Source organism: Oreochromis niloticus, linkage group LG23, assembly GCF_001858045.2.
Source record: "Oreochromis niloticus isolate F11D_XX linkage group LG23, O_niloticus_UMD_NMBU, whole genome shotgun sequence".
Lineage (NCBI taxonomy): Eukaryota > Metazoa > Chordata > Actinopteri > Cichliformes > Cichlidae > Oreochromis > Oreochromis niloticus.
In genome coordinates, this window is record NC_031986.2 from 24,024,107 (window position 1) to 24,049,655 (window position 25,549).

Sequence of the window (25,549 nt, forward strand, 5' to 3'; positions counted from 1 at the left end):
GCCCTTGGGGACGGGGCTATGGTTCCCCACACCCTCTTGCAGATTGTTACATGAAGAAAACTTTTTGAATGCAAGCGTGCTCAGGCATACAGGTCCCTGTATGCCTGAGCATGCCTGAACGTGCAGGTGCTCACAGACACAAACTATGTCTTTCTTGGCTTCTACCTCAAAGCATATTGTGCGTTGTTGGTCGTACATACACAACTTTTCTACTATATTAATGTTCAGCTGCCAATGGACTTGAGGAGTAAATAATAAAAGGCCAAATGTGTGTAACTGATGATTCTGTCTCAGTGATTTATAGCTGTAACGTGTTGGGTAAATCATGTTCATGTTGCATGATCACAGTCCTTTTTTTGCCCTGACAAAAGTTTGTGCAGCGTAATTAAGAATTAAGACCAGGTTTACTTTAAGAATTAAGATCAGAGCATTAAAATTTTTAATTGTTTGGCCTCACATACTAAAGAGCACCAACAGGATAGACCCTAATTTACCTTTAAGCTTCACCAGTGTCCACATGAAAGAGTAATTAATCAAATTCAGCTCACTGTACAGTTGTGTTTTTTTACTCTATTACTTCAGCCTGATTTAAGTGTGACTGATCTTCTTATTATACATTAAAAAAAGAGTTTTGTTCTGTGCTTTATAGATTTTATAGAATATTTGTTTACAATGATTTATTTGCATCACACTGATCGCATGTAAAAAACACAGCATATTTGATGCCAGAAATAAAAGGTCAAACATTCTGGAAAATTATTCTGAAGCGAAACAAACCTTATTTCATGGCAGAATCATAACTAATGCACTTTTGTAAGTGATTTCAGCTCCTAAACAGTGGCCGGAGGAAAGAATTGGCAGAATAATGTGGGCACATGTTAGAGAGGTTTCCCTGTAGATACTCTGTACAAATATTAAAACCATTAAAATCATAAAATTATTAACACCTGCCTTTAGAATTTCCCCCATAAAGACAGCAATGACCACAAAAGCATATCAAATATAGACCAGAGTCATCCAGCTACATATAGACCACTATCTTTTATGGATACCGATATTAAAAAAAACACCCTGTTTAGAAAAAGTCATTCCAGCACTCAATAAAACACACACACATGTTCCTCCCCATCCCATTTCCGCTCCACCACACCCACCCACACAAGCAGAGCCTTGGAGTGCAGGTGTGTCACCAGGGTGCAGGGGAGGCATTCCTCAGCACACACACAAAAACACACAACAAATCCTCCCATACCGAGTTTTTCACTGTGTAATCCTGAGATGAGACCTCACAGCATTCATTAAATAATGGATGAATTGTATTTCGTATGCATAATTTATTAATCGAAGAAGAGTTCAGTCTTTTTTTATTACACAAAAGTTTTCTCACATTGTTTTTGATCAGTTCGTTATTTGATGATATAAAAAGTACACACAAATTATATATACACAACGTCAGCTCAACATAACCGCAGACCAGCTTTTATACATGCTCTCTACTTTCCTCTGCATCTGGAGGGCTGTGTTGACGGAGCTCATGCTCCAAGTTGACTCTCCTCTATCATATTATATATTTATCTTCACAAAAACAGATTGAACATCCAAATGATGCTTACCAAGCAAAGGTAAAATAATTCCTGCTTATTAACCACAAAATAACTTCACTGATGACCTGACTGACCGTGTCCTGCAGAGTACCCTCTGGGTATCGTTTCTAACTGAATTCTCTGTCACACCAGTGCTGCTGACTGCGGGTGGATATGCAGATATCCCTTATGTATTTTCCCATGGTTGTTTTTCTGCAGCCGCCTCACACTCCAACTCATTGTACATCATATGCAATCACGGGTGCATTTCATCTACTACTCTGTGTCAGTTTTCGCTTCTCTTGTTCTTTGTTCATCCTTAAATGTTTTCTCTGAGTGGCCTGAATTTGTGGGGGGTTTTCTTTTTTTTAAATTAAACAAATAAGCAAAGAAACAAGGAACAGGATCTGATTCCAGTCAAACCAGCACACTGTAAAAAAAAATTGTTGCGAAAACGTAAAAACTCAAGGCAACCGACTGCATTTACGTTTTTAGGTTCTGATGGATAACTTATAATTTCAAGTTTAGGAGAAAAGTTGCTTCAATTAATGTTTTTGTGTTTACAAGACTAATAACTGTGCTTTTTCTCAACTCATATTTTATCGTTCTACCAATGTAATTCCTAAAGTTGACACAACATATATTTTTTTGTTTTGCCAATCAATTTCCTAAACCAAACAAATATATGTTGTGTCAACTTTAGGAATTACATAGGTAGAACGATAAAATATGAGTTGAGAAAAAGCACAGTTATTAGTCTTGTAAACACAAAAACATTAATTGAAGCAACTTTTCTCCTAAACTTGAAATTATAAGTTATCCATCAGAACCTAAAAACGTAAATGCAGTCGGTTGCCTTGAGTTTTTACGTTTTCGCAACAATTTTTTTTTACAGTGCAGGATACAGCAGATTTCACTTTGCATATGTTAAAAGTCTGCATGTTGGATGCATTTTTTTAAAGTATCTGGATCTACTTCTTGTCAGTCAGCCACTGTTGTTAACAGTAACAGGCAGCACAGGGACAGCTGCCTCGTTCTTCTCAGAGTCATCCCCATCGTTCTTCTTCTCTTCCTTCTCTGTAGCTTCTAAATCAACCCTCAGAAAAGATGCCAAGCACGGCACTCGATGCACCTCACCACTTTTGTTTAATAGCTGGACACAAGTGTAGAAGTTTTGTGGTGGGTGGCTGGTGCTGAAAGTGAGTTCTGGGACCAGGACAGTATTGGGACCGCAGGAATGTTCCATCATGCTGTAGTCCGTCCCGGGCAGTGATACGATCTTCAGCATCGGCCATGGAGAAGGAATACTCAGAGGTTTGGTGAAGGCTTCAGTGGGAGAAGAGCAGTAAGGCAGCACACTCTGCACAATCAATGTAGGGTTTGGAGCTGCGAGCTGATGGTGGGCGGACACTGCCGTGGATGCCGGATTGCAGGGAACTAGTAAGGTGTCCCTCTCTGATTCTGTAGGGTTGCATGGGTCGCTGTTGTCCTTTGGTGTGTTTAGATAGAGGTCATTGGCACTCACACGGTCCCAGACCTCCTCGGAGGAGCTTGGAGGCCTGTAGCTGTGGAAGTTACTGAAGTGACAATTGATTTCATCCAAGTTCCCCTTCTACGGATGCAGGTGGGGGTGGGAGGAGGAAAGAAAGACAAAATTGAAAAAGGAATGAAAATTAAGATATGGAAGAAAGTGGGAAAAGAGGAAGAACAATAATCTTAAAGGAAATTATAGGAAGACAAAGTGATAAAATAAGAGGAGAATGGAGAAGGGAAAAACATATGGAGTGAGGCATGAGAATTAAAAAAGAAGAGTCTTGATGCATGCTCAATCATCCAGGTAAGTAAATCCCGATAAGTTGATTCTGTTCATCTGGATGTAGAGTTTTCAGTGGGAAAAACGTTTCGTCACTCATCCAAGTGACTTCTTCAGTCTCAGCTGACTGCAGGTTTCCCCAATCTTATAAACAGTACATTTGCATAATGACTGAATCTAGCACCACTGAATGAACAATGGATCAGTATTTAAGGTTTGACTTTCATCATCCACTTGAGCATAAACTGGGTGTCATCAGAACGCTACAACATAGAACGAGCACCATCCCCACAGACACAGCGGCCAGGGAAGCAGAAGAACATCAAGAAGGCCCTGAGTAAATGTGGTTATAGGTGACTAAAGAAAGCTCCAGCTGATCCAGGAGAGAAGGACAACCGATGCCTAGGCGAAAACCTGTAATGATCCCGTATGTGTCAGGAGTATCGGAACAGCTGACATGCATTTTTGGTGGCTGGTTTCAGTCATTATGCAATGTACTGTTTATAAGATTGGGGAAACCTGCAGTCAGCTGAGTCTTAAGAAGTCGACGAGGTCGAAGATGAGTGACGAAATGTTTCTCCCACTGAAAACGCTACGTCCAGATGAACAGAATCAATTGTTGGGGATTAAAAAGAAGAGAGAGATGAGGGAGGATGTGTAGAAACAAATTAGCCTTAAAAATGTAAATATAAAATTAAGCAAGAGGAAATGGAAAAATTAGGGAAAAGGAAAGAAAAGGGCAACAAAACACAGTGAAAAAATTAGGGTTGACAATACAATAAGAAAAAGGGGGGAGGAGAGATTTAAAAAAGAGACAAATGGAGGGAAGAAAAGAAAGGAGCAGAAGTACAAGGTCAGAACAAATGGCTTAAACCCTGAAAGCAGCGCTGCATGCAGGCAAGTTACCTTCAAAAGCACGGGGTCAATGCCAATAATCCGTGATTTTGGAATGGCCGGCAAGAAGAACTCTTTTATTCTGAAGGTGAACGCAGACAGGAAGGAGGGTTGAAAATAGCAAAAATGAAAACGAAAACACATAATACATTCATCCTCCAACACTGTGACTGTGTGACTGCAGTAACTTCTGCTAACTGAGGTTCTAAGGGTTCTAAATAAGGTCATTTTAATGTTATAGCTACTATAGCAATCAAGGTAAGACCAAAACCAAGTTAATGACTAGCATTTGATAAAAAGTCAGCAAGTAATTTTATTTTGAAGGAAAGATGTTTTTTCTCACCTCTTGGTCTGTAGAACAAGACTAAAGGCCATAACAAGCAGAGCCAGAACACCAACTCCAGTCTCCAGAATCAGCACCAACAGTTTACCTGCACAGGTAAAACACATTTACTCAGCTTCTGTTTCCTGCTCTCCATCAGCTTTATGACACAGGGACACATTTAACTGGAAAAGTTACAGTTCTTATAGAGATTCTGTGTGTAAGAAGCTGTCATTTTTTATTATTATTTTAGCATCTATAATGCATGTAACAGAAATATGCTTAATGCAATTACAGAACTTAGCTCTAATTAAGGAAAGACTCAGCTTAGTCTGCAGGTTTAATGTCTACTGTCGAGCTCTAGATGTTTGACACATTTGTTCTTTCCTGCTACACCACAGCTGTGGTGACTTTGTGTTCAAAGGATTTTGTTTTAGGTGCTTAACCTCCTAAAACCCGAACTCTTCCACGACATGCATTTTTAATTTCTCTTTGATATTTGGGCATATTGGAGCCCAATGAATGTAAAAACAAAGAATTTCCAGATTTTTTTTTCTTACCTTATTTTTGTTTTTAAGAAAAATGAGAGCCACAAATGAGGATATTCATTTAAAATTTTGATAGAACAGTAGCAGTATAATGTCCTCGTAAGTGGATATCAGGCCCATGTAGAGCAAAATTGGGTATTTTGGTCAAAATAACCAAAAATGTGATGTCCACATATGTGGACGGGAGGTCCTAGGAGGCTAATGTCTAAAAATTCTGTGCACAAAATGCAAAGGGATTTTACGCCTGCTTAATAAATTTTAGTTAAGTGCTATCATAAAAAAGTGCTTACATTTTTTTTTATGCATAGCCAAATTGGTTTTACATGGACATAATGAGAAAAAATACCAGAAATTTATAAAAACCAAATATTAAAAGTAGAAATACAATTGTATTCACTACAATTAAACTAAAATAATGGTAACAAATAAAAACAACTTACTAATCATCAAAAAGTATGTAAGTCAGCACCATATTGCCATCTGCCTGCTGACGTACCTGCAGACGGTTTTGGGGGGATGCTCATCACCAGCGTGGAGCTCCAGTCACTCCTGTCACGGTTTGCGGGTGCAAGCCGTGGGGAAGTTAATTAGGACCAGGCAGCAGCAGCTCAAGTGCAGGTAAGAATTTATTAACAATAAGGCAAATAAACAGAAATGGCGAGTGACACTAACAGGTAACCTAAACTGGGAAAACTAACAAAGCAAACCAGAAACGAAGACGCAGGGAGGTCCGAGGAAACACATATGGGGAGACGCAGGGACATCTAGGGGAAACAACACAGACGAAACAGCAACTAACAGAGGCAGACACGAGGTTTAAATACACAGAAGGATAACGAGGGAATGAGACACAAAAGGAGGGCACAGCTGGGAGTAATCCGACCTGACGAGACAGGGGAAAAGTAAACTGAACACACTGACGTCAGACACAGACCTTCACAATAAAACAGGAACTACACAAGCAAGGACACAGACTAAGAAACGCGGACTAAACACAGGAACACATGGGCAGAACTGAATAAACACTACACAGAGGAAGGACAGAACCAAAATCACAATAATAGAAAACACAAAACGCTGGGTCAAAAGGACCCAGGATCATGACAGTACCCCCCCCTCAAAGGCTGGCCCCAGACAGCCCAACAAGAAAACAAAAACAGCCAGCAAAACAGAAAACCCGACCAGGGCGGGCGGTGGGGCCCAGGACGGAGGGCTCGGGGCAAAACAAAACCAGTGCACAAGAGGGACAAAAACCACAACACGAGCCACCACCAAAAAACAACAACAAAAAACGCACACTGGAGCCCCAAAAAACAGAGTCCAAAACAGAAGAGTTCAGGGGGCCGGCCAGGGGGCCGACCGCACAGAAGTCCCAACAGTTCCGGGGGCCGACCGTGCGGAAGGCCACGGTGGCGATGTGGACCCAGGTCAGGGGGCCGGCCCGGGGGCCGACAACCCAGGAGCCCGGACAGTTCAGGGGGCCGGCCGTGAGGACGGCAGCGGCGCCGACGCGGGCACAGTTCAGGGGGCCGGCCGTGAGGGAGGCAATGGCGGCGACTCAGGCGAAGGCGGTCCGGGGGCCGCCCACGACGGCGATGTCGCCTGGCCAGTGGCCTGGAAAGTGGCCAGTCAGCTGCAGACCCCGACAGGGTAGGACCAGGCGACGCTGAAGACTCGGAGGCTGGACCAGGCGACGCTGAAGACTCGGAGGCTGGACCAGGCGACGCTGAAGACTCGGAGGCTGGACCAGGCGACGCTGAAGACTCGGAGGCTGGACCAGGCGACGCTGAAGACTCGGAGGCTGGACCAGGCGACGCTGAAGACTCGGAGGCTGGACCAGGCGACGCTGAAGACTCGGAGGCTGGACCAGGCGACGCTGAAGACTCGGAGGCTGGACCAGGCGACGCTGAAGACTCGGAGGCTGGACCAGGCGACGCTGAAGACTCGGAGGCTGGACCAGGCGACGCTGAAGACTCGGAGGCTGGACCAGGCGACGCTGAAGACTCGGAGGCTGGACCAGGCGACGCTGAAGACTCGGAGGCTGGACCAGGCGACGCTGAAGACTCGGAGGCTGGACCAGGCGACGCTGAAGACTCGGAGGCTGGACCAGGCGACGCTGAAGACTCGGAGGCTGGACCAGGCGACGCTGAAGACTCGGAGGCTGGACCAGGCGACGCTGAAGACTCGGAGGCTGGACCAGGCGACGCTGAAGACTCGGAGGCTGGACCAGGCGACGCTGAAGACTCGGAGGCTGGACCAGGCGACGCTGAAGACTCGGAGGCTGGACCAGGCGACGCTGAAGACTCGGAGGCTGGACCAGGCGACGCTGAAGACTCGGAGGCTGGACCAGGCGACGCTGAAGACTCGGAGGCTGGACCAGGCGACGCTGAAGACTCGGAGGCTGGACCAGGCGACGCTGAAGACTCGGAGGCTGGACCAGGCGACGCTGAAGACTCGGAGGCTGGACCAGGCGACGCTGAAGACTCGGAGGCTGGACCAGGCGACGCTGAAGACTCGGAGGCTGGACCAGGCGACGCTGAAGACTCGGAGGCTGGACCAGGCGACGCTGAAGACTCGGAGGCTGGACCAGGCGACGCTGAAGACTCGGAGGCTGGACCAGGCGACGCTGAAGACTCGGAGGCTGGACCAGGCGACGCTGAAGACTCGGAGGCTGGACCAGGCGACGCTGAAGACTCGGAGGCTGGACCAGGCGACGCTGAAGACTCGGAGGGTGCTGCAGGCGTGGCAGATGAGGCCGCAGGTGACGGCGAGGAAGCCGGAGACGATGAGGCCGCAGGTGACGGCGAGGAAGCCGGAGACGATGAGGCCGCAGGTGACGGCGAGGAAGCCGGAGACGATGAGGCCGCAGGTGACGGCGAGGAAGCCGGAGACGAAGAGGCCGCAGGTGACGGCGAGGAAGCCGGAGACGAAGAGGCCGCAGGTGACGGCGAGGAAGCCGGAGACGAAGGCGCTGCAGCTGGCGGCGTAGATGGTGAGGCTGCCGCTGGCGTGGATGGTGAAGCTGCAGCTGGCGGCGGCGTGGAAGCCGGAGACGGAGGCGCTGCAGCTGGCGGCGTGGAAGCCGGGGACGGAGGCGCTGCAGCTGGCGGCGTGGAAGCCGGGGACGGAGGCGCTGCAGCTGGCGGCGTGGAAGCCGGGGACGGAGGCGCTGCAGCTGGCGGCGTGGAAGCCGGGGACGGAGGCGCTGCAGCTGGCGGCGTGGAAGCCGGGGACGGAGGCGCTGCAGCTGGCGGCGTGGAAGCCGGGGACGGAGGCGCTGCAGCTGGCGGCGTGGAAGCCGGGGACGGAGGCGCTGCAGCAGGCGGCGTGGAAGCCGGAGGCGCTGCAGGCTGGACGGGTCCCTTGGATCCTCCAGGGAAGACTGATGACGAAGGCCGGAGCGGTCCCTCGGACCCTCCAGCGGAGACTAGAGACGAAGGCCGGAGCGGTCCCTCGGACCCTCCAGCGGAGACTAGAGACGAAGGCCGGAGCGGTCCCTCGGACCCTCCAGCGGAGACTAGAGACGAAGGCCGGAGCGGTCCCTCGGACCCTCCAGCGGAGACACGAGACGAAGGCCGGAGCGGTCCCTCGGACCCTCCAGCGGAGACTAGAGACGAAGGCCGGAGCGGTCCCTCGGACCCTCCAGCGGAGACTAGAGACGAAGGCCGGAGCGGTCCCTCGGACCCTCCAGCGGAGACTAGAGACGAAGGCCGGAGCGGTCCTCGGACCCTCCAGCGGAGACTAGAGACGAAGGCCGGAGCGGTCCCTCGGACCCTCCAGCGGAGACTAGAGACGAAGGCCGGAGCGGTCCCTCGGACCCTCCAGCGGAGACACGAGACGAAGGCCGGAGCGGTCCCTCGGACCCTCCAGCGGAGACTAGAGACGAAGGCCGGAGCGGTCCCTCGGACCCTCCAGCGGAGACTAGAGACGAAGGCCGGAGCGGTCCCTCGGACCCTCCAGCGGAGACACGAGGCAAAGAGTCCACTAGCCGACATAAAGGCAGCTGGCACTGCATGGAGCACTGGCTTTGCCCAGGCAACACTAACATGGAGGAGTTCTCTGAGGGCTGCTTAATCTTCAGGGGTCCAGTAATAGCTGGGGGGTGAAACCTAGCTTCTGGGGAAGCCCTGGAGTGCATAACTTCGCCTGAAGCAGCTAAAGAGCAAGAATCTCCCTGGGTGGAACTAAGACCTTCTCCCTGCCTAAAGCGAGAGTGTGAGACTGGAGCTACGGGGGGCACAGGCGGCACTGGGGCTGGACTACAGGCGGCACTGGGGCCTGGACTACAGGCGGCACTGGGCCTGGACTACAGGCGGCACTGGGGCCTGGACTACAGGCGGCACTGGGGCCTGGACTACAGGCGGCACTGGGGCCTGGACTACAGGCGGCACTGGGGCCTGGACTACAGGCGGCACTGGGGCCTGGACTACAGGCGGCACTGGGGCCTGGACTACAGGCGGCACTGGGGCCTGGACTACAGGCGACGCTGGGGGCACTGGAGACTGAACTACAGGCGACGCTGGGGGCACTGGAGACTGAACTACAGGCGACGCTGGGGCACTGGAGACTGAACTACAGGCGACGCTGGGGGCACTGGAGACTGAACTACAGGTGACGCTGGGGCACTGGAGACTGAACTACCGGTGACGCTGGGGCACTGGAGACTGAACTACCGGTGACGCTGGGGGCACTGGAGACTGAACTACCGGTGACGCTGGGGCACTGGAGACTGAACTACAGGTGACGCTGGGGGCACTGGAGACTGAACTACAGGTGACGCTGGGGGCACTGGAGACTGAACTACAGGTGACGCTGGGGGCACTGGAGACTGAACTACAGGTGACGCTGGGGGCTCTGGAGACTGAACTACAGGTGACGCTGGAGGCACTGGAGGCTGAACTACAGGTGGCAAAGGAGGCACTGGAGGCTGAACTACGGGGGACACTGGAGGCACTGGAGACTGAACTGAGTGTGAGTGAGCAGATGACCCTGGGAGCTGGGCTACTGGAGGCTGGGCAGCTAAGTGAGCCACTGGAGGCTGGGCAGCTAAGTGAGCCACTGGAGGCTGGGCAGCTAAGTGAGCCACTGGAGGCTGGGCAGCTAAGTGAGCCACTGGAGGCTGGGCAGCTAAGTGAGCCACTGGAGGCTGGGCAGCTAAGTGAGCCACTGGAGGCTGGGCAGCTAAGTGAGCCACTGGAGGCTGGGCAGCTAAGTGAGCCACTGGAGGCTGGGCAGCTAAGTGAGCCACTGGAGGCTGGGCAGCTAAGTGAGCCACTGGAGGCTGGGCAGCTAAGTGAGCCACTGGAGGCTGGGCAGCCGTGGCGGAGCGAGGCTGGGACGAGGAGGTGGGAAGTTTGTGTAGCTCCGAACGTGGAAGTCCCAAAAACAAAGCAAAGGATTGCAGCGGAGTGAGCCCAGTGTCTTCCACCACATAATCCTTCTTACGCCGCTGCTTGCCCCTCCTGCAGGGCCTGGATTCTGAAAGCAGCGGTGGAGTGACACCAGAAACCTGAGCAGAGAGTGGCTGCGAGGCAGCTAACTGGGCAGAGAGTGGCTGCGAGGCAGCTAACTGGGCAGAGAGTGGCTGCGAGGCAGCTAACTGGGCAGAGAGTTGCTGTTGGGCAGGCAACGAACCGTCCCCAACATTATCTGCCACACAGAAGACAGCCCCAGAATGAACAGTCAAACAGTCCGAAAACAGAAAGGAGTCCTCACTCACCGCAACCGGCGAATTAAAAGTCCGGATGTCCGGCTGTGGGGTGGCGCGCCGGCGGCGCGATCGACATTTCCTCCCCGCCGATGGCTCCGACGGGCCAGGCAAGATCACATTCGGCGAGTCGGGCGGTGAGGCAGGAGTGGCAGAGAGCAGGTGAGGTGTGCACTGAAGGAAGGCCTGAATGGTCGGAGAGAGCGAGCCAAACAGCCACGGAAGACCAGAGAAGAGCCGCTGTAGGCGTGTTTCCACAGCGCGACGAAGCTCCTCCGGGGGATGTTCCAACCACAGGCTGAGAAGGTTCTCAACGGAGAAAATGATGTCATCCCTCAGCTCCTCCGAAGGGTCGCAAGCTGCTGGGTCCATGTTGGCTGTTTCGTGCTGTCACGGTTTGCGGGTGCAAGCCGTGGGGAAGTTAATTAGGACCAGGCAGCAGCGGCTCAAGTGCAGGTAAGAATTTATTAACAATAAGGCAAATAAACAGAAATGGCGAGTGACACTAACAGGTAACCTAAACTGGGAAAACTAACAAAGCAAACCAGAAACGAAGACGCAGGGAGGTCCGAGGAAACACATATGGGGAGACGCAGGGACATCTAGGGGAAACAACACAGACGAAACAGCAACTAACAGAGGCAGACACGAGGTTTAAATACACAGAAGGATAACGAGGGAATGAGACACAAAAGGAGGGCACAGCTGGGAGTAATCCGACCTGACGAGACAGGGGAAAAGTAAACTGAACACACTGACGTCAGACACAGACCTTCACAATAAAACAGGAACTACACAAGCAAGGACACAGACTAAGAAACGCGGACTAAACACAGGAACACATGGGCAGAACTGAATAAACACTACACAGAGGAAGGACAGAACCAAAATCACAATAATAGAAAACACAAAACGCTGGGTCAAAAGGACCCAGGATCATGACAACTCCACAGCTTGGAGTGCTGCGCACGGCAACGAACTCGGATCACGTAGTCGTCAACAGGGAGTCCAAGTAGCTCCACCTGAGGCTCACGCAGAGGATGCTTCACCTGCAAACAGACAGCATGTTCTGTGACATGCAGACCATAATGAACTACTTTATTCTTGAAAATATGTCAGCAGAAAAGTAAAGAACTCAGTCTAATAAATACATTTTTTTTTTAAATCTAAGTTTTTCATTCTCTCTTTTTCAAAGTCTTTGTCTCTCACAGTTCTTGGTTTCTTTTGTATTTTGTTTATTGTTTTAGTGTTTGTTTTATGATGCTGAGTTTGGGTTTTTGTCTGTATGTTATTGAGATTTTTTTGTTTGTTTGTTTGTTTGTTTGTATTTCATTGCTTTTGTGATGTTTCTTTATACTTGTGTTTGATTTTTGTGGTATTGTGACTGTGATTATCAGTTTTGTGATATGTTATGTATTCTGTCTTGGTTTATTTTTACTCTTCAAGACTCACAGATCTTCCTCTGTTGTTTCTTTTATTGTTCCTCCTTTTTCTCCTTGAGACTTTGTTCATCGAGTTAAACATGCTCACTTTTTTTCACACAGCACTGATCACAGTTTTTAGAACTTTGATCTTTAAACATAGTTGTGCTTATCATCTTCTGTGCAGATGATACTGTAATATACCCAACATCGTCCTCACAGCCACATCTGATTTCAGTGAGCTACAGTAAACTCTTATTCATCCCACACCAGAGTTTGACTCATCTCACATCTGAATGGGTTTTCTGCACAAACGCAGAACTGAATACGTTGAAGGCTAATGTAACCAGATACAAATACAGAAAGAGCAAAAATGTTATGTTTTATATTTTAATGTTTCTTTTAGCATATTTAAAACCTTAAATATCTGCTGAAAACACCTTAAGCCTCTTAACCCAGATCTTAAATCCAAATCTTACTTAAGAAATAGCAACATCAGCGCTGACGTTCCTTGATTGAATAATCAGGTTAAATTTAAAGTCCAATCTCTGGTCTCACAGTATAAATTTAAATTTATACTCTTTAGAAATACCTGCTTTTACCTATAGACACCACTTATGAACCTGAATAATGTGGCCTCCAACCACAAAGACAATGTTTTTGTAATACACTATATTTAGTGTATTTGTGTATATATTTTACACTCAATATCACAATATTTATAAGTATTTGTGCAATAAATCTTCAGAAATGACCAATTAAACGGTCAAATTTTGAGTCAAATTTTCTTTTCTCCCCTAAAGAACGTTGCCAGAACAGGAAATGCAAGTGCTTTTACCCAAGTCCATTGCATTATTTTATGACATAAGACTGCCACAGTAAAGAGAAGTCATAATGATTTTTCCTCTCCATGTTTTCTCTCCATACCTTCCAGTTGTCAGACTCTGTAACATGTCTGTACTGCAGCTCATAGACCAGTGTGATCCAACCATACTGCACGTGGCCAGGCACCGGGTAGGTCCAGGAAATCAGCGCATTTTGGCCCATTTCATCGCTGCCTGCATTTGTCAAGTTGTAAGTCACGTTGACTGGAATTTCAGTCTGAACTGTTAAACACACACAAAATGTGTTTTGAAACATTAGCTGTGTGTCAGTCAATAGTTCTGGTTTCTATTTCCTGTCTTCGGTGCTCAGGAAAACAAATGAAGAACATCTATGGTGAGACCACAAATTTTGATGCTAATGTTGAAACTTCAGCTTTCTCCTGCCGATGCTTCCAGACATCCATCCTTGTTGAGACTTTTTCTAACTGCAGAGTCATGAACTTTAACATGTAACATGTCACATGCAACATGAGGCCTGTAGATTCTTAGAGGTAGCTCTTTGTTTTTCTGCAGCTTTTCTGAGATTTGGAGTCAGTTTTCTCAGCTGCATGACTGGCAGCAGTTTCTAAGATCATTGTTGATGTCTCTCTGGCTTTATGTGAACACACACCTGAATCATCCACATCAAGAAAACGGTAAAACCACTACTTTTACAGAGGTGCTCACATTTTGTGATCATCAGTTAGTCAAGTGATTTTTCACCTGGCTTCTACTTGTCCTCTAAATTCCTATGGAAGCAGACAGAGTGTACATAGTTTTTCCACACACTGCTTCTGCATTTTGGATTATTTTTTGTCAAATTAATAGTGTCAATGTCTAATATGATATAGTTCATCTGAGGTTGTATTGAAAAAAAATCATCCCCTGGCTTCCAGTGTTGCTATAATGTTTGCTATTTGGAGCTTAAAAATAGTCAAATAGTTCAATAGTCAGATATAATGATGAAAGAGGTAACAGACTAAAACACATGTGCATAGTTTACTGTCAGGGCTAATTTAGAGCAAGGAAATCCAACCACTCACTAATACCTAAAGGTCACTAAAGGTCTGCTTGCACTAAAAACATATTAGATGTGTTTTTTCTTGTGGGGGGCAGTCATGGATATGCAGACAATTATACATGGACTACGGTGACAGTAAAGAAAAGTTAAAGACACACACAGGAGCACAGATGTTTCAGCTGGTTGGCTGAGCATGAGGATTCTTTTCTGGTTTAATCAATACTCAAAAATTAATTTATAGCCTTGAACTCGCTCTTTTTCATCTGTTTTCTTTGTATCAATTTGTTCTTCAGTAAATAAGCAATAACAAGGAAAAATTTGCACCAATATCTGATTCAATTCTGAATCAAACTCAGAACAGAACCGTTTTGGTTTGGGGGGTTTTGCTAAATAACAAACCAAAAACTAACTACAAAAAAGAAACTGAGTTTTGTGTTATGGAGTAATGGAATTAGTTTGAATCAGTATTGATAAGCCAATGTCATCTCCATCTTTACCTATTTCTGCCACATCCAGGCAGTGCTGCTGGGAGGTGTAGTTTCTGTGTGTGGTTACGGCGGTCACGGTCAAACAGTACACCGTCCATATAGACGTATGGCTGCTGTCGAAGTGGCAGCTGTTGGGGCCGCCAGTCACGTAGTCTGGACATTCAAGGTTGGCTTCCTGCCTTCAAAAAAATCAAAGAAAAAACACATTTAGATAAGCACTAACACACAAAAAGGAAATCAGTAAATTAACACTGGACATGTTTTTTATGCAATACCTTTCTTTTGTTTTTGTTTTTTTTCACACTTTTTGTTTAACTTCTAAGCAGGTTTGCATTAATTTTTCAGAGTTTAGTGGTGTTAGACAATTTGATATGTAGCCATCATGAAGCCATTGTTGTAGCTTCACTCTGCAGTTCAGAGATCCAACCAGAGTCCTGAAGAACTGTTTGCAACCAAAAGAAAAACAAGGAATCCCACAACAGATGGTCTCACTCCTGAGGACCTGAGGTTAATTCGTCTGAGACAGAAGTGATGCTCAGAGACGTTTTTCATCATACCTCAAAACGAAGACTAAACCAAGTCACTACCTGGTATTCCCAACCTCTAAAACCAACTTAAAACCAGTTTCAGAACCAGTCCAAAGAAAATGTCAAATCATATTCCAAATTCAGGAACATCAAGGAACCTGTCTTTAAGTTTTCAAACTTTTGTATATGGAGCATAATCCCAAACTTGTGTTTAGCCTCATTAACATGCAGCACAAACATCAGTGAGGTGTGCCTGCAGAGTGTATTGTGTCTGTTTGGTGAAATTTTGTCTTTTTTTGGTCAGATAATCCCTGATCTACAGGGTGGGCCATTTATATGGATACACCGTAATAAAATGGGAATGGTTGGTGATATTAAAGTCCTGTTTGTGGCACATTAGTATATGTGAGGGGGCAAACTCCTCAAGATGGGTGGTGACCATGGTGGCCATTTAGAAGTCGGCCATCTTGGATACAACTTTTGTTTTTTCAATAGGAAGAGGGCCATGTGACACATCAAACTTATTGGTAATGTCACAAGAAAAACAATGGTGTGCTTGGTTTCAACGTAACTTTATTCTTTCATGAGTTATTTACAAGTTTCTGACCACTTATAAAATGTGTTCAATGTGCTGCCCATTGTGTTGGATTGTCAATGCAACCCTCTTCTCCCACTCTTCACACAATGATAGCAACACCGCAGGAGAAATGCCAGCACAGGCATCCAGTATCCGTAGTTTCAGGTGCTGCACATCTCCTATCTTCACACCATAGATGACCCCAAAGATAAAAGTCTAAGGGGGTCAGATCAGGAGACCTTGGGGGCCATTCAACTGGCCCACGACGACCAATCCACTTTCCAGGAAACTGTTCATCTAGGAATGCTCGGACCTGGCACACATAATGTGGTGGTGCACCATCTTGCTGGAAAAACTCAGGGAACGTGCAAGCTTCAGTGCATAAAGAGGGAAACACATCATCATGTAGCAATTTCAAATATCCAGTGGCCTTGAGGTTTCCATTGATGAAGAATGGACCCACTATCGTTGTACCCCATATACCACACCAAACCAACACTTTTGTTGTTCCAACAGTCTTGGAGGGATCCATCCAATGTGGGTTAGTGTCAGACCAATAGCGGTGGTTTTGTTTGTTAACTTCACCAATCATATAAAAGTTTGCCTCATCACTGAACAAAATCTTCTGCGTGAACTGAGGGTCTTCCATTGAAATCTGCTACAATGACCCGGTTACTGCGTTCACCAGATATCAACACAATTTCGATCCGCTCCTCACGTGTTAACCTCTTCGACATGTCAATGGCTGTGAACAAAGAGAAACTTGTAAATAACTCATGAAAGAATAAAGTTACGTTGAAACCGAGCACACCATTGTTTTTCTTGTGACATTACCAATAAGTTTGATGTGTCACATGGCCCTCTTCCTATTGAAAAAAACAAAAGTTGCATCCAAGATGGCCGACTTCTAAATGGCCACCATGGTCACCACCCATCTTGAGGAGTTTGCCCCCTCACATATACTAATGTGCCACAAACAGGACTTTAATATCACCAACCATTCCCATTTTATTACGGTGTATCCATATAAATGGCCCACCCTGTACATTTGTTTTCCCAAACAAGCATCGGTGGGAGCTCTGAAACCACGTGGAGGTAAGAGCACAATCCAATTTGTCCTGATTAGTGGCAGTGTTTTGTTTTTTTTTGCTGTGGGTGCCATCTGGGCCGGCTGGCATCTGTCTGAGGCCACATGAGTCTGCGTTCAGGATTTCAGAGCAGCTGAAATGTGATGTCTTAAACGCTTCCCGGTGACGCGAAGCACGAGAAATCAAACTGCACAAACTCACCTGACCCAGAAACTTCAGTGTGCTGCTGAACTGGGGCTCCTTGTATAGTTTCACAAGGCTAAAACAAGGCTCTTATTGTTTGTTATGGACTCTGGCAGATTGTCTTCACGTCAGTGCTTCTAATTGGGCTCTCCTAATTAGAAATCTGTGCCCAGTCTTCAGTGAACTAATATTGCTGTCTAGCCTCCACTCTCCTTGTCTGGATCCTTACTCCCCTGTTCCTCATTTGCTGTTCCATGGAGTCCAGTGCTGCCTCCAGCTCTTGCTTCTGCTTAGTCACACCTGTAACCTGTACTCAAAGGACTTACCTGGATACATCCAGATTCCTGCTCTGCTTGGAAAACCTCCTCCTGGACTGAAACCTCTCTATTCACAGGTAAGGCTATTTCCATCACTTACATCTACACAAGCTTGCCTCCACCTAACCTTCTCCTCCCCATCACAGAGCTCCCAGCTGTTTGTCTTTGCTCAAACCCTGCACCAGTTTTCAGTACATCATTAGTTGTCTTTTCAATAAACTTTTTATTGAAAGAGTTTGACTTCAGAGTCTTAACCTGCCAGCATGACATGTATAAAAAATCTCTAGGGAAGTTTGATTAAAACACATTTAAAAATTTACACCCCAGAATAAGTTTTGACTTTGATATAGCGGCTTTATGCCCCTTGCATCTTTGCTTTTGTGGAGCATTTCCATCGAGTTCAGTTCAGGATTTTGGAGAGCCACATTTCTCAGTTGGTATAATATCCTGCCATCCCTGTAGGATGTATTTTTGTACATTTCTATGTATTTTTACAATGTGGGCTAGTTTTACTTATAAAATATTTTTAATTGTAACGTGCAGTGTTCATACTCTGTGGAGTAGGTGAGGATGTGGGTGACTTGCTCGCCATCTGTCAGGTTGCTGAGTGGATGCCACCAGCAGGTGAAGTCCTCCATGTTGGGCGAGCGGCAGAAGTAGATGTGAGGCGTCACTGTGGGGCCACCGGTCGTCTCTGTGGAGTCAGACACAGGTGGAGTTACAAGCAGCATGATGCAGTTACACTCTCTGCCAATTTATTCATATTTTTCTTCCAAGAATGATCCTGGGAGGTTTTATTTTAGATTTATCTTGTTACTTGCAGTTGCTTTACTTTAGTTGTTTTTTGATTCTGATGGAGTACCTTTGTATTATCATAAAGTGGAAAAATATTAATTTCTCTTACTGTTGTTTTTTTTACTCATTTTGTGTCAATTTATCCTCCTTTTAATCTAATCCCTTTTGATTATCCAGCCTTTTTTATTTCAGGCGTCCACTTTTTTTTTTTAATGAAGCAATGAGGCAGAAATCCCCTGCCTCCAAAAGAACCAAGTACATCACAGTGTTATAATTGTAAAAATTTAAAGTATGCTACACAGATTCTTTAATACAGGATTAGAGGTTGTGTATGAAAGGTTTCTGCAGTCACAGTGCTGTTAAATAATAATCAAAGCTCTGATAGTAACGGATGCACACAAACAGCAGATTGAAGTTTGTAACTCGAAGAAAAGTAACTTCTCTGATACTGCAGCACATCTTTACCCTCTGGAGCTCTTATCTAGTGGTTGCTGATCGGGCCTTTGCTGCCCTCTTCCCTCAGCTGTGGAACTCCTACAGACTTTATATAAAGATGGACGTAGCTATTGGTTTCTGGATGCTGTAGTCTGAATCCTTTTGGTTGCTGTTGTGTTGATTTCATGGATCAAGAAGTGACGATATGTGTATGAAAGAGTGGAGTGATCAGTTATCAGCTAATCTATAAAATGTATGAGTGTAACACCCAGACTGAGTTAAAAAAAACATATTTAGGCTTTTTACTCAACTAAAAGTTACAATCCTAGTTAAATGGCCTAAAAGTAAACAAGCTCTTAGAATCAAAGTAATTTGTCTTGTGGGATTAATATAAGTGTCTATGTATCGAGCTAGCTATAGAGAGCATTCTACTTATGTAAAATGACCATTTCATATAGATTGAGGTCATAATCTATATATATTTTAAAAAATATAGAATATTTGTGAAAATATAATGGCGTAACAGCAGTGGAGTATAAAGCAGCATAACTCCCTCTAGGCACGCCCCTGCCAACAGCACAAACACTCCAGTTACTGAGTTTAATTCCTGCAGACAGAGCAGCCGCAGCCACCTGTGCCACCATCCACCTCTGAAACACAGCGACCACACCCCTAACTTTTAAGCTTCACCTGTATCCAGACAGACGCTGCATAATCGAGTCAGCATATTGTTACTGTGTACCCGACATGTGAATCAGGAGGTCCTGAACAGTTATCTATGACCAGCTGCTACAGAGCAGCAAAAGCAGGCACACCTGATGTCCATGTTATTGTGCTAAAGCAGGGCCTCAGTGTGATGATTAATGTAGTGAAACACTGCGTGCCCGTCGAGATGATGCCGTGGGAAGCAAGCAGTAATCCATCAGAAAACTTGTCTGATGGAGTCTGCAGCAGCAGGGAAAAAAAGGGAAGGCCGTATGTTTGCACATGCATCCAGTATGGAGATTTATGGCTTTTCCCTTTGATTTTCCCTTTGAGATTTTTCCAAAACGCTGGAATAGTTTGTATATATAGTTTTGTATAGAATAGTTAGTATATAATTATTATATACTATGATTAGATAGTCTTTGCACTTTTAAAATGAAGAGCCACCAGTTTTTGTTCCACAATGCCTGTTGATACTAGTTTTTTACAAATTGGTGAAACTGCGTTTATTTGTGCAGGAGTTTCACACCCTGTGAGGTTCAAAGAGAAATGTCCAAAGAACAGAAAGAATGGAGGGATGACTTAAAATAATCATGCCTTGGATTGATGTGAATCCTGTCAGAGGATTTACAGTAATAAACTTTAAGAAACACATTTTTCCTTAAAAAAGTTTTATTCCACTCAAATTAAACTGTTATGATTTCAGCACCATGGACAGCACACACAGTTTTTATGGTGATCTCATAAGCAGTCATCCTACGCTTGACTTTTGACTAGTGGACCTAACATGCACAAAATAAAAAGAAATCACCAGTTTGAAAAACCGCCAGTCTTAAGCGGTTGCTCTCAGACTCACCATGGTCGTGTCTTTCTGTGTGAGCGATGTTCTTGGCGACGATGCTGCCATTGCTCACTGGAGGAAGCAGAAAGAACAGCAGCCACAACATCTCAGATCTGTCTGGTAACCTGTCAACACAAATAAATAAACATTCAAATATGAGCTGGAGAAAACCCCACTGAACCCCTCTCTTAATACACTTACTGTGATTTTTTACTGTGATTGACTCTCAGTGTCCACTTGTGTCTTTGTCAGGCCAAGAGGCCAAGTACATCTAAGATTTTCTTAGGTTGTTTCAAGTTAGTGTTTGAAAGCTGTACTACCAACCAAAAGTCAAGAAACAACCTCAACACTGGACACTAGACACATAATACTGGCCCCATGTTTTGAAATTTGAGGGCTTTTTGCCTATGTGTCAAATAAGATACTGACCATTTCAGCTCCATCTGATGGAATTGTTCTCCAATTGTGCTCCAAGTTGCTGTCTTTTATTCTCCTCTGTAACCCTAACAACAGCTGATGCTCATTAGTTCCAGCTTACATTCAGATCTTAGTTATCTTTCTAAAAGTTAATAACCCTGCAATGTTTCATGAACTAAAAAATATTTCTCTGAGAAAATATCATTGCCGTGACACTGACCTTTAGATTTCTGTGTGTTTAATCATTTCTATCAAAAATATCAGATATTAGAGGGTCTGTTGAAAGCTTATTATTTTAAATCAGCTTATTCCACTGAACTGCTTCCTCAGGCCTACTGGGCATGTGCAAGAAGTCATAGATGCACATTTACACACACTGTTGAAAGATCAGGAGAGTGGACTTATTGATATGTTTTGGTGTTTTTCTCTGAAACCAACATAAGGGGCTGATGTCCCTCAGATAGAGGGGAAAATAGAGAAAATAAAGTCAGTAATAAGCTGTTTGAATGTTGGATTTTCCTGAAGCTCATGAACTGTTGAAGACTGCTTATCTGCAGCTTCCTAGAATCAGCTAAAGTGACCATAAACAGATTTTTCCAGGAACTCTTTCATGAGCTCGGGAACGTTGCAGGGTCTAATTTGGTTCCTGGCCTGGCCACCTTTAATATTTCAGGAGTGGCAGTTATCTGCCATACAACTACAAACCTCTTTATTCCTGATGACCTGCACTGGCTGTGAAGTTTATTTCTCTTTGCAAATTGTAGAAAAACCACTATATTCCCCTCAGCAGGTGGATGCGGCAGCATTAGACGTAGATGAGACTTTAAACCCAGGAGTCTCTGACATTTTCCTTTGCTTTCTTCTCCTCTGTTTTATTTTTTTCCTTGTTTTTCTTTTTCCATCCTTACTCACTTTCCTTTTCATCACATTCCATTCCTTTTTCCAACTATTCCTTATTAATCTTTTCCTTCCTGTTTTCCTTCCTTCATTTTTAACTAATCTTTTTCCCTCTCTGTGTTTGCCTCTTCCTTTTCATCCTTGCACCTTGAAATGTTCCACCTTTTCATCCATTATTTAAATGTCCCTCCTTATTTCTTCCCTTCCCTACTAAGTCCTCACTTTAACCCTTCATACTAGCTTTTCAGAAGTCCTTTTCCCTCCTCACCTGCTTTTCTGTCCTTACTCCTGCCCTGCTTCCATATAATCACTCCTCTTTATTTTGTTTCTTTATGTACTTTTACCTTTCTTTTCTTCTTCTTTATATACTTTTGCTATTCATCCATCTCCTCCTTTTTTCCTCTAAATCCCTTTTTTTTACTACTCATTTTATTCTCATTGTTCAGTTTCCTCTCATCTGTCCCGCTTCATTCACCTCTGTTGACCCTGCTTTTCCTGCTCATTCTTGTCCAGTAGCTCAGCTCTATCCTGGAGTACTACAACAACAATTACCTCGAATAATCCCCGCCTTGATCTCACAGGATTACTGCGAAGCCTTGTTGGGTTTTATCTGGCAACCTCGCCTCACCCTGACATGCCACAAGGTGCAACATGACCGCCTCAAAAAGCACAAAAAAGAGTGTCTCGTCCTTCAGACTGACCCACGTCAGCAAGCACACAAACTTCTTCTGCAGGTTTCTAATCCCTCGGCGTCCCTCACCAAACATCTGACCTACAAAAAGCGAAACACTTGTTTTAAAAGCTTCAGATTTTATGTTCGCCAAAATTAAACCCTATGCTCTGTCTTGTAGGATTTAATAGGTTTTTTTGCATTTCTTTATGAGATTTTAATATTTATGTAACAGCAATATGTAATTTGCTACAGAGAAGACGGCTATCTCTCTGCTCTACTCATCAAAGAAAAGCTGAGTGATCTGAGTCTGACACACCAGTGTGTTTTGCTTTGAGATGCTGACAGAAAGTAAAAAACCCCGGACTAAATCCAGTTATTTGGATCTTTAAAATCCAAAAGCAACAGGAAGAAATTTTGCCAATTACCCAGTGAGCTCATAGCCTAATTAGAGGGGGAAAGTCTTAATTGACAGATAATTGCATTTGAAAGCTCCAAAATGAACTAATGGCACAAACACGCCTGACAAGATAAGTTACCTAATGCCAATTAGAAGAGACGAAGAGCAAGACAGTCCTCCTCTTTCAAAAAACGCTGGTACTCACACTTTAAGGCGAAACAAGCATTGTTATGACTAAAACAGCTTGCACTGATGTAGAAATAATCTGAACTTTCCAGATATTGTCACTTTAATATATCAACGCTTCACTGCAATTTTCACACTTTGTAAAATCAAAGAAAAACAACAAATTAATTATATGTAAATTTTCCATCTTGTTTTTTGTAAAATGTTACATTTATTGGATTTGGGTCAAATGAAATGTAATTTATTGATTGGCATACATTCAGTTTATAATTAGCACATTTTATGAGCTGGCTGAGTGCACTGAGTAAATTATAATCCCTGCTGGTTTCAATGATGTCTCTGAAATTTGTGATGTTTTGATTGTCAAACCGAAATGAAAATTCGACTCTGTGCAATATTAAAAAGGTCAACCATGGAACCAAATAATTATAAGAACTTATGAGTAGAAAACTAGTTTAACTCCACTATTTAATTAAATTAAACATGTAAAACAAACTGTACACTCAGCTGGGAGAGGATCCAGAGTCCTACTTATCATCAAAACTGGATCAGCGTCTACAGCTAATCAAACAGACAGTCTGAGACACACAAGTAACAGATTCACAAACAGACTGTGCGGGTGTACATGTGTTAGTCAGACGGCAGTTTCACTGTCCTGTTTAAATTAATTAATTAATTAATTAATTTAAACTTAGGTTGCACTTTCAGCTCGGTAATAAAGGAGTAATATTAGGGTAGTAAACAGGTGTCTCCGGATAATAATCCCACACATTTTTGAGTTTGCCTTAATAGGTTATTGATATGTTATTAAATAGAAACAGACAGTTTTGACTTTTGCAGCACTGTTTCCTGCTTATTAGACAGAAATTACCACATTATTACATTCTTGTTTCTTCCTTGTTACCCTACTATTACCACTTTATTAGCAAGCTGTATTTCCATATTATTACCCCCAGTTTTGGGGCCCTTATTGTCCAATCACACACATTTCAGCATAATACTACTCAGCTGTAACCACTGGCGCTACCATGATATTACTTGGATATTAAGTGGTTATTACTTTGGTAATTGCATGGTAACAAATTAGAAATTGGTACAATATTACATTCTTATTTCCCCTTGTTACCCTACTATTACCCCTTTATTACTGAGCTGTAATAGAAAGTGCTGCCCTTATTTATATGAACTGTTAATAGATCAGCATGTGTTGTTCAATTGCAACACAACAAATAACATCGATTTTATAAGTAATTTGATTTCTTTTACATGAATTCAAAGGAAAAACTTTGAAGTTTGCTTAAAAAAGGTCCATGGTCTAAACTAATTGCTAGCTGCGACTCTACACCAAATAATAAGATGTTGTAGTAAACAGTGGCTTGCTGCTCTAAACACTTAATTAATCCTTCATTAGTTCATAATGTTAAGACTTTAAGGCATTTTGTCTCCGGTTTAAATTAAGTTTGTAAACTGGGATCTTCTTGTTAACCTTACAAACTAGCACGTTTGACCAGCAGATTATAAAGCAGGAATCCGTCTTACCAGGAGTAAGCCTCTTTAACGCCTCCTGTGGCGCGATTCCTCAAACATGAACCCACACTGGGAGCAGGAACTGGCTGGAGGCCCGTCGATGGATGAAGTCCGTACAAAGAGTTGGGACCTGTCCTAACAGCTGCTGCTGCTGCTGCTGCTGCTGCTGCTCTGTGCTGAAGTGCCGTCCACGGAGCGAGTGCGCCTTTCACCACTCTGTCACAGTATATCTGCCCCCCTCCCCTCCATAAGGAGCTTTTCCTCCACCTGATCCCGTGTCATTAGCCAAACACCAGCTGGAGCTCCGGACCCCAACCCTTCCCTGTGTGTGTCCATCACTGCCAATATTAGAGTATATAAGTGGCATGAAGTAATTAAAATGATACTAAATTTCAGAATAATTTAGGTACAAATATAGTAAATGAAAGAGATCTAAACAAACAAGATTATTTTACAGTACGGTTAATGTAAAAGTTTTTCAAGCAAGAAAAAATCATGTAGCAAATGTTGCTTACAGTAAAAGTATTGTAAATTTCTTTTACAGAAAATTACTTGTAAACTTAATTAAAACAAGATTTTCATTGATACAAATTACTTTCACAGAAAATTACTGTAATCTTTTTACAGTAACTTAGTGACACCGAGCTGCCATTAAGTTATTCTAATATTACAGCAAACCGTTTACATTAAAATTTTGGAAGAACAACTGCGTGTGAGAAATATTAATAATATTAAATATTAATTATAACCAGGAGATCTGTCATGTAAATCGAATAAAACATTAACGTGAGACAGCTGGGAACAGTGATGATGTCTAAGCATAAACTGTGCTCTCCCGCTCCCCCAACACACCAAAGAGCTTCAAAGTTATAAACAGTTAGCAAACTCTAAACCACGATTTAAGCTGATTGCTAAGTGTGGCTCTACACAGAATAAGATGTTGTAGTAAACAGACACAAGATCCGCTTAATGGTTAATTCATCCTTCATTAGATTATAACGATAAGACTTTAAGGCATTTTGTCTTTGGTTTAATTGAAGCTTGCAAACTCTGATCTTCTTGTTAACCTTACAACGTGGTGCATTTGACCTGCAGATTAAACAGCAGTAAACCATCTTACCTGAAGTAAGCCTCTTTAACACCATCTGTGGTGAATTTCCTAAAAATAAACCCACACTGGGAGCACGACCGGCGGGTAGCCTGCCGGTGACCTGCCGATGGAGCGGATAGTGTGGCTGAACAGAAGCTGACCTCACAGCTGCTGCTTGAGGACATGCAGTTATCAATTACTGGTTAAAAATCTGCAGTTAAAAAGAGACAAAAC

General features: G+C 44.3%; 1 protein-coding gene across 1 annotated transcript; it reads right to left on the reverse strand.

Moving 5' to 3' along the window:
• Nucleotides 1-1,314: 1,314 nt before the first annotated feature.
• LOC100690327 (prolactin receptor) lies at nt 1,315-24,313 on the reverse strand. The gene is made up of 11 exons (XM_005459175.4): nt 24,238-24,313; nt 20,144-20,253; nt 17,905-18,046; nt 14,670-14,839; nt 13,216-13,394; nt 11,798-11,916; nt 5,657-5,706; nt 4,634-4,721; nt 4,303-4,372; nt 2,480-3,195; nt 1,315-2,008 (listed from the first exon to the last, which is right to left on the reverse strand). Exons 2-10 carry the CDS (start codon nt 20,232-20,234, stop codon nt 2,569-2,571), a joined length of 1,536 nt encoding a protein of 511 aa, XP_005459232.1. The 5' UTR covers nt 20,235-20,253; nt 24,238-24,313; the 3' UTR covers nt 1,315-2,008; nt 2,480-2,568.
• Nucleotides 24,314-25,549: the final 1,236 nt, after the last annotated feature.